General features: G+C 61.1%; 3 protein-coding genes across 3 annotated transcripts; 2 read left to right on the top strand and 1 right to left on the bottom strand.

Moving 5' to 3' along the window:
• Positions 1-154: 154 nt before the first annotated feature.
• On the top strand, positions 155-1,510 carry LOC102387160 (cystatin-like). The gene is made up of 3 exons (XM_006039118.1): positions 155-407; positions 498-611; positions 1,359-1,510. The coding sequence occupies exons 1-3, from the start codon at positions 180-182 to the stop codon at positions 1,446-1,448; spliced, it is 432 nt and encodes a 143-aa protein (XP_006039180.1). The 5' UTR covers positions 155-179; the 3' UTR covers positions 1,449-1,510.
• Positions 1,511-4,560: 3,050 nt separating this feature from the next.
• On the top strand, positions 4,561-6,244 carry LOC102387417 (cystatin-like). The gene is made up of 3 exons (XM_006039119.3): positions 4,561-5,056; positions 5,142-5,255; positions 6,095-6,244. Exons 1-3 carry the CDS (start codon positions 4,643-4,645, stop codon positions 6,182-6,184), a joined length of 618 nt encoding a protein of 205 aa, XP_006039181.2. The 5' UTR covers positions 4,561-4,642; the 3' UTR covers positions 6,185-6,244.
• Positions 6,245-7,542: 1,298 nt separating this feature from the next.
• Positions 7,543-8,720, bottom strand: LOC102387664 (cystatin-like). The gene is made up of 2 exons (XM_006039120.3): positions 8,253-8,720; positions 7,543-7,767 (listed from the first exon to the last, which is right to left on the bottom strand). Exons 1-2 carry the CDS (start codon positions 8,406-8,408, stop codon positions 7,633-7,635), a joined length of 291 nt encoding a protein of 96 aa, XP_006039182.1. The 5' UTR covers positions 8,409-8,720; the 3' UTR covers positions 7,543-7,632.
• Between the last annotated feature and the right edge of the window lie 560 nt (positions 8,721-9,280).

Raw genomic sequence — 9,280 nt, forward strand, 5'->3', positions numbered from 1 at the left:
CCAGGAGATTATAGACCTGTTAATCTTACCTCGATTGTACAGACCCCCAGTCTGGACTGGGCTGTGCCGGGCACCTGACACTGGCTGACGCCCAGGGTGGGGCCCATTGCCTGGGGTGGGGCTGTTCCTGCCCCTATATCAGCAGCTCCTAAACCTGCTGAGGCACTTTTCTCCCAGCCATGATGGCGACAGGTACCTGGAGCCTTTGGCTGCTGCTCCTGGGGTGTGCCGGGATCCTGATGGGGCTCCCGGCACTGGGGATCACCATACCCGGGGGACTCCAGACCATTTCTGTGACCAATTCCGAGGTCCAGGCAGCCACACGTGTGGCTGTGAGGGCTTTCAACCAGAACAGCAACAAGCCCCACCTCTTCCGGGCAAGGAAGATCTTGAAAGCCCAGAGCCAGGTAAGGGGAAGTGGGCCAGGGTGAGGGATCTGGCTATTGCCCCCCGCACCACCAACCCTGGGGGTGCTGATCTCACCCGTGCCATTGCAGGTTGTGTCGGGCACTATGTACCACCTGACGGTGGAGCTGCAGAAGACCCAGTGCCGGAGGGAGTCGGGTCGAGACCCCCAGGCCTGTGCCCCGGCCCCCGCCAACCAGCAGGAGGTGAGAGGGGGAAGATGGGTTTGGGGATGTGGGCAACTGGATGGGTTGGTCATAAGGGGTGACCCAAGCAGGGGCAGGGCAGGAGCCCCCCACCCCATATTACATCTAATAGCAGCCTCACACTTGCATCCTGCCTGGTGTTTGGAGGCTGAGGGAAGGGCTGTATTGCACCTAATAACAGCACCCCTCACATCCCGGGTAGGGTTGGGTGCAGAGGAAGGGCTTGAGAAGTTGACCCTAACGCCCCTTATAGCAGCCCCCTTCATGTTCCCAGCTGGGGAGGTTGGAGTGGGGTAGGGGAAGGGGTCCTCATTCTGGCAGAGGAGTTGACTATAATGCACCTAATAGCAGCACCCCACCTTGCATCCTGGCCAGTGCTGGGGGAGAAGGGGTGTTGCGTGGCCGTAAAGCACTTATTAGCCACCCTCCCTCCCTTCATATCCCAGGAGGACTGCAGCTGGCAGGGTTGGGGGGCAGAGGAAAGGGTCCAGGGTCCATAATGCCTGAACCAGCTGCCCCCTCTCACAACCTAGGGGGACTCCAGCTGGCAGGGTTGGGGGAAGGGGTGGCTGTAATGCACCTGACAGCTGTCTTGTTCACATCTGGGGGGGAGCGGGGGCAGGAAAAGGCTCTTGTGGCAGAGGGGAAGGGGGAGATGGAGGCTTCATCAGCTGTCTGGAGTGAATCCAGCCTCTTTGGGGTGGGCCCCGATCCTGGGTGACATGATTCTCTCTCTCCTGCCTGTAGAAGCTGATCTGCAAGTTCCAGGTCTGGTCCCGCCCGTGGCTCAATGACACCCACGTCACGTCTCAGAGCTGTGTCCCAGCCCAGGCCTGAGGCCCGGGCCCCAGGCCCACACCTCCAGCTCCGAGCTGGCCTCAATAAAAGCCTCCTTGCAACCTCTGCCTGGTTCCTTCCTCCCCTCCCAGTGCCCCCCAGTTGTTCCAGTGCCCCCAGTGCTGGGGAGATGCTAAGCATGGGGAGGATGCCTGGGGGCCCAGAGGCGGTGGGTGTGGCAGGGTGATTTGCAGATGGGGGCCTTTTCCTTTAAGGGGGCAGAGTTTTCCTCCTTGGTGGGTGGGGCTCTCAGTGGGAGGGGGATTCCTTAACTAGGCATGGAGGTGGGGCCTAGTGGGAAGGGCGTGGCTATGGCATGTCAGGAGGGGCCATGGAGTAGGAGGCGGGGCTAGTGGAGGAGTGGGTGGGACTCCTTGCCAGTGGGCGGGGCTCCCTGTGACCCCACCCCCCAGTGCTCTGCTGGTAGGGTGGATGCTTTATTTCAGCTCCCAGGGGGGTTGGGACTGGTTTTGCCCTTGGCCTTGATCTCCAGCTCCCGCCTGTGACCTGCGACCCTGTGCTCTGGTCGCTGAGGTGGATCCTGGTCGGTGGGGTGGATCCCGTCTCTTCCCACCAAGCCTTCTTGTTGGTCGAAGAAGCCACGGCCGGCTGGCGACACCACCTGCGCAGGCCGGTGTTGATGTGCCGGCTGGGCTGGCTCCTGCCAGGGGTCTTTCCCTGGACTGGAAAGATTGGTGAGAATGTGACCTGAGCCCCAGACCCCCTTGCCCTTGCACCCAGAGCCCTGGAGTCACTCTTGATGCCCGGGCTCAGGGTCTCCCTTGGTAGTATCATGGGTGCCCACATGGGTGAGCAGCATGGGGTAGTGGTCAGAGGGCCGGATGAGCCTCGGTAATCCCTCCGTGACATCGCAGATCTGGGCTCCGGGCAAGCAGCTCGGCTCCCGAGACAACAGGGCAGGTCGGCAGATGACACCCTGTGCCCCGCAGAAGGGAGTCTGCAACCACCTTCTTGGTGCTGGTCTCGATCCTTTCCACTTTGGTGAGGCCTGGCCTGTCCTCCACGAGTGCAGCACCCTCCTCCCTCTCTGCTGCCAGGGCTGCACGCTGTTCTCCGGGAGAACTGGTGGAGGTGGAGGTCTCGGCTTGCTGCCAAAGTTCATGAGGCTCCAGCTTCCGCCCTCCTGGGAGTCCCGTCCTCTCCCTTCTCTACGCTGCTCCCCAGTAATGCCAGCGCTCATCATGACAAAATCATGAGACTCCTGATTTCCAAGTCAAATGAACTCTGACTCTCGATCTCCTGATACAGAGATCAAATCTCAGGATTTTTTCTTCTGGTGCATGTAGAGAGCACCTGGCTGGTAAGTCTGTGGAAGGGAAGGGGCAGGGGAGAGGTGGGGGGGCAGATCGAGGCCCCCACATTGAGGGAGGTGAGCATGGCAGGGGCTGGGGTGAATGGGGCTGGGGTGGGCAGCTGCCTGGCTGTGCATCGGTGTCTCTATGTGTCTGCTCCTCACTGCCAAGCCAGAGCCCCCCCAGCCCTGCTGCTGCCCCTTACTCCTGCCCCACAGCACCCTGCATCCTGCCAGCGTGTGCGGGATGTCCCCCCCCAGGCTCCAAACCCCACACACCTCCCCAGCACCCCCACACCTTCACAAATAGCATCTCATGACTTACATGCCGAATCTCCTGATATTTAAGAGTTTGTCTCAAGATGTTTGACACGGTGGGGTTGGCCGTGCTGCCTCTGCCAGTTCTTCTGGTCCCGGAGGTCTCCTGCAGTATCGAATCGGTGAGCTCCCCGTGGCAGAGGATGCATTGGCGCTCTCCCACCTCCTCCTCCGAGGCACCGCTCACCCGCAGGTGCCCCCAGCCTGGCTGTCACCGGAAGGAACCTGCAAGCCGTGGTCCCCAAGCACCAAACCCGGGCCTGGCTGGCAGCCTGGGTGGTGAGCTGTGCTGCCTGGACAGACGCTGCCCAGGTGCAAGCAGGTGCCCCCATGCACCTGTTTTCCATCCACTCCTCAGATACCCTATTTACCAGCCAACCTTGCGCCCCTCGCTTTCCTCCCAGCCCTGAGATACCATATTACCGCCTCCCAGGTGCCCCAGGCTTTCCACCCAGCCCTCAGATACGGCATTTATCTGCCTACCACACATCCCTTTTTCCACCCTGGCCTGAAATACCATATTTATCCACCTAACATGCCCCTCACTTTCCACCCAGCCCTGAGATACCATATATACCTGCTTAGCACTTGTCCCTTGCCTTCCTCTAAGCCCTGAGATCCCATATTTACTTGCCTCCCACTTGCCCCACTTTCAAACAAGCTGTGAGATAACACATGGACTAACTTACCTGCACCACTTGCTTTCCATCCAGCCCTAAAATGCCATATATATCCACCTACCACATGTCCCTCTCTTTCCACCCAGCCCTGAGATCCTGTATTTATCCACCTACCATTGACCCCTTGGTTTCCATCCAGGCCTGAGATGCAGTTTTAACCCATCTATCATTTGCCCCTTGCTTTCTACTCAGCCCTGAGATACCACCTTTATCTGCTTACCACGTGCCTCTCATTTTCCACCCAGGCCTGAGATACCATATTTTTCCACCTACCACACGCACACCCCACATGAAATCCGCTCAGTGTTGGGAGGAGGGAGAATGAAGGTTGTGGGGTGGGGGTGGGGGGAGAGGGGGAAGACGTTTCCCTTTTAACCAAACAGTTCCCTGGTTAGGACCCACATTCCCGGGGGTGGGGAGCAGCCGTCAGGGGTCCCAGGGCTGGCAACACCAGGTGCCATGGAGCCACAGGTGGGTCCGGGATTGCAAGTGGAAGCTCAGAGTTTGGGGCAGAGGGAATGGGGTCCAGCCTGGGGAGACGGAGGGAAGGGAGGACGGGGTGGAGGTGGAATGGGGGCCTGGTGGGTGTGTGTCCCGGATGCCTGGGTTCCCCATAGCTCTGGAAGGGGCGGGGGTGAGGGTTAGAGAAGGGAGATCGGGGAGCCCGGACACCTGGAATCTGTCCCCTAGAGCCAGCCAGGGTGCCCTTGGCTCTATCGGATCCCGAAGGTGCCAGGCAGGGGTGAAGACGTCTCCTCCCTTACGGAGGGAGATCTGCCTGGGGTCACCCCTGTCCCTGCCTCCTGCTCAGCTGATGTTTGTTCAGGCCTCTCCCCAGGCTCTGGCCCTGCGTCACCAAGCACTGCCCAGCCCCAGCTTCCTCCATGCCAAGATCAAGCCGTGCCAGGCACTGTGTAGAACTCCCATGCCAGCATCAGGGGGTGCCAGGCGCTGTACAGACCCCCAGGCTGGGATTGGGCCATGCCAGGCACCTGACACTGGCTGATGCCCGGGGTGGGGCTGCTCTTGCCCCTATATCAGCACTCCTAAACCGCTGGGGCACTTTATTCGCAGCTACGATGGCGACAGGTACCCGGAGCCTTTGCCTGCTGCTCGTGGGGCTGATCTTGGCGGGGCTCCCAGCACCGGGGGTCACCATGCCCGGGGGAATCCAGAACATCCCTGTGACCGATCCCGAGGTCCGGGCAGCCACAATCGTGGCCGTGGGGGCTTTCAACCAGGACAGCGACAGCCCCTTTGTCTTCCGGGCAGAGAAGGTCATCAGTGCCCAGAGCCAGGTGAGGGGCAGCGGGGCAGGGTGAGGGGTCTGGCCAGTGCCCGGATCCCAGCCTGGGGGGGCTGATCTCACCCGTGCCATTGCAGGTTGTTGAGGGATTCATGTACTACCTGACGGTGGAGCTGGAGAAGACCCTGTGCCGGAAGGGGGAAGCTCAGGACCCCCAGGCCTGTCCCCTGGCCCCTGCCGACCAGCAGCAGGTGAGGGGGGCATGGGGGGCGTTTGGGGGACCCAGGCAGCTGGGTGGGGGGTGGTAGCTTGGGGAGTGACCGAAGCGGGGCAGGGCGGGAGCCCCTGCCAAACACACCACGATGCATCTAATAGCAGCCTCACACTGGGGTCTTGGCTGGCGTTTGGAGGCTGGGGGGAAAAGCTGTAATGCACCTAACAGCAGCACCCCTCACATTCTGGGTAGGGTTGGGTGCAGAGGAAGGGCTTGAGGAGTTGGCCGTAATGGCCCTTATAGCAACCCCCTTCACGTTCCTAGCTGGTGGGGTTAGGGTGGGGTAGGGGAAGGGGTCCTGATTCCCGGAGGGCGAGTTGACTATAATACACCTAATAGCAGTCCCCCACCTTGCATCCTGGACAGTACTGGGGGAGCAGGAGAAGGGGGGTCAGGTGGCTGTAAAGCACCTATTAGCCACCCTCCCTTCCCTCATATCCTGGGGGACTTCAGCTGGCAGGGTTGGGGACCCAAAGGAAGGGGTCTAGAGTGGCCATAATGCATGTACTAGCTGCCCCCCTCACAACCTGGGGGGACTCCGGGTGGCAGGGTTGGGGGAAAGGGGTGTGGGGTGGCCATAATGCACCTAATAGCAGCCCCACTTACATCCTAAGGGGACTCCAGCTGGCAGGGTTGGTGGGACGGGTGACTGTAATTGCACCTAATAGCTGCCCCATTAATATTTGAGGAGGGGGGGCGGAAAAGGGTCCTGCAGCAGAGGGGGAGCGGGAGATGAAGGCTTCATCAGCTGTCTCAGGGGTGAATCCAGCCTCTTTGGGGTCCTCGGTGACACGATTCTCACTCTCCGTCTTGTAGGGGCTGATCTGCAAGTTCCAGGTCTGGTCCCGCCCGTGGCTCTCTGACACCAGGGTCACGTCTCAGAGCTGTGTCCCAGCCCAGGCCTGAGCCCCAGACCGCACCTGCCCCTGCCCAGCTCTGAACAGGTCTCAATAAAAGCCTCCTTGGAGCCTCTGCCTAGTTCTTTCCTTCCTTCCCAGTGCCCCCCCCATTGCTCCAGTATGCCCTATGCTGGGGAGATGGTGCGCAGGGGAAGATGCCTGGGGTCCAGAAGTGGTGGGTGGGCAGGGGCTGCTGCCTGTGATTTCCAGGGGGGGGCGTTCCTCCATGGTGGGCGGAGCTCTCAGTGGGAGGGCGGGTCCCTTATCTAGGCATGGAGATTGGGCCTAGTGGGAAGGGCACGGCTATTGAGCAGGAGGCGGGGCTAGTGGAGGAGTGGGTGGGGCTCCTTGGGCTCCCTGTTAACCCACCCCCCAGTGCTCTGCTGATAGGCTAGACACTTTATCTAAGCTCCCAGGGGTGCTGGGAGCTGGTTTTGCCCCCCAGCCTTGATCTTGACCCCCAGCTTGTGACCTGTGACCCCAGCTCCATGCCTGCACTCCGGTTTGTGCCCCCTGACCCCCAGCTCCACCTTAGGATGCAGGTTTGGGACTCCTGACCTCCAGTGGAGCCCTTGGACCTCCCACCCCTGATCCTAGTTTGGAGCCTTGTGCCTGGGTCCCAACCTCGGACCTCAGCTTGACCCCTGGGGTGTTGCCCTGCTCCCAAGGGAGGGGTCACTGGTCCTGCCCCCCCTTCTACTACAGACCCTAGAGCCTCCGCCCTGGTCTGAGCCCCCCGAGGTCGTTGCAAGCAGCACCAGGGGCTCCTGCCACCACCAGCTGAGGGCCTAGGGATCAGCCATGCGCCCTCTTTCCCCCTCCGGCTGCCCGCACCGGATTGGGGCCAGAGATTTCTCCCCCTCACCAGGCTGTACTCAGGGCTGGATTAACTCATTAACACGCCCTCGGGAAACAAACTTATGGGCCCCTGCATAATACTGTATATTTGTATTCCTTTTTTTCACTCAATAATGTGTAAAATAAACACAACTGAGCCCTTTCTTCACTTAGGGCCCTAGGCATGTGCCTAGTGCGCCTATGCATTAATCTGGTCCTGGCTGTACTCCTTCAGGGCTCTCATTGAGGTCAGGGGAGTGGGGGTGGCCAGGCTGAGAAATGTGCCCATTGCCTGGGAGGGAAGACTGGCTCCTGGCCTGTGGGTCAGAGGGGCTGGGGGCTGGCTGGGACGGGCAAGGCCGTGGGTACCTGCTTCCCTGCGCCCCTTGTTTTCCACCTGGCCCTGAAATACCATATTTACCCACCTACTGCATGCCCTTCATTTCCCACCCAGCCCCCAGATACCGTATTTACCTGCCTACCTGAACCCCTGCTACCCCACCCACCCAGTGAATCGGCACCGTGTCGAGAGAAGGGAGAATGAAGATTGTGGTGGGGGGAGATGTTTCTTTTTTAAGCGGTTAAACAGTTTGGACTCAGATTCCTGGGGTAGGACCCTCAGTCCTGGGGGGGGAGACTGGCGGCGGTTCCTCTGGGGCAGGGGTCGGGGTTATGGGGCTGGCAGTGCTGGGAGATGAGCCGGGTGATGTGGAGCCATGGTCGAGTCCAGATCTGGAAGTCGCAGGTCAGGGTCTAGTGAGGGGCAAGAGAGACTGGGTTAGGCTTGGGGAGACAGAGCGAGGGAGAGGGGATGGGACGTGGGGGGAAAGGGGGCCTAGTGGGTATGTGTGTGTGCGTGCAAGTGTGTGTGTGGGTGGGCATGCACATCCCCAATGCCTGGAAGTGTGCGTGTGTCCTCCAGATGCCTGGGTTCTCTGTGGGTGGGTGTGTCCCGGACACCTGGGTTCTGTGTGTACATGTGTGCACATGTCGCAGAAACCTAGTTTCTGTGTGCGTGTGTGCCCCAGATGCTTGGGCTCTGTGTGGGCGGATGGGTGTGTCCTGGACACCTGGGCTGTGTGTGTGTGTGTGTGTATGCATGCATGCGTGTCCACGCAGGGGCAGCAGGATCTGGTCCAGTTCTCTCTAGATCCCAGTCAGTTCTCTCTGGATGGTGCTGGGATCTTCCTGGGGGGGTGCCTGTGTCCATCCCCACCCCAGCAGGGGTCTCTGCTCACCTGCCCCTCGGAGTGTGGGGCCAGGGGGCACTGGCTGAGCTCCACATCTCTGGTGCCCGCGTCATTCTTCAGGCACTGGGTTGGCACCAGCTCCATGGTCAGGTCGTACTTGTAGCCAGCCTCTGCCTGGGTGGTGGGAAGTAGTGGGGAGATCATAGCGGACAGCAGAGACTGCCTCCCCACCGCGAGCTGGGGGAGGGCGGTGGGGCTTCATGACCCCCAGACCCACCTCCTCCTGGCCCTGCATCTCTGGCCTGGGCCCCCGGGTGCCTGGGTTCTTTTCCCCGTGGAAGTCCCTCACTCCAGCTCCATGCCTCAGTTCCCCCTTCGGAGTAGTGGGGAAAGGGCCTTTGGGCTAGGAACTGCATCCAGGTGGGGGAGGCTTTGGGGTGCCCCCCACAGCCCCTTTCTACGATCCCTGAGCCTGGGATGGGGAAGGGCTGGTCCTCCAGAGCAGACAAGATCCACGACTGGCCTGCGTAGATCCCCTCAGGGGAGGGGGCAATGTTATGGGGTGGGGGCTGGAGCCCACCAGAGCTGTAGAAGGCTATAGTGGGGGGGCATTATCCAGGTGGGCTTAGGGCTGAGAACAGACACACTTGGGGCAGGGATGGCAGGGAAGGGGTTAAGGGGAGCCAGAGATTGCCCTCCACTTCAAGCCCCCCAGGGGCAGGGTGAGGGGCGTGGCCACAGCCCAGGTGGGTGGGACCAGCTGGATATGAATGGAGGGTGTAATTCATACCCTGCCCCCCATACTGGGAGCAACTGGGGCCGGCTGCTGCCTTCTTCCAGGCCCCAGGTCCTGCGTCTGCTGGGCCCCCAGCCCCAGGGGGTGTCACTCCCGGGGGATTCATGGCTTGGACACACCCCAGCCCCCGAGGCCGGCTGGGTGGAGGGTGGAGCCTGGCCGTGGGAGACGCTGAGGCACGGGGGAGGCGGGACCCGAACCGCGCCGGGCTGCTCTGCTGGGTCAGGCCCCGGGAATGCGGCTGGGGCAGGCGGGGCAGTGCCGCCTCCACCCGGCCTCG

This window comes from Alligator sinensis, unplaced genomic scaffold (assembly GCF_000455745.1).
Source record: "Alligator sinensis unplaced genomic scaffold, ASM45574v1 scaffold1318_1, whole genome shotgun sequence".
Classification (NCBI taxonomy): Eukaryota; Metazoa; Chordata; order Crocodylia; family Alligatoridae; genus Alligator; species Alligator sinensis.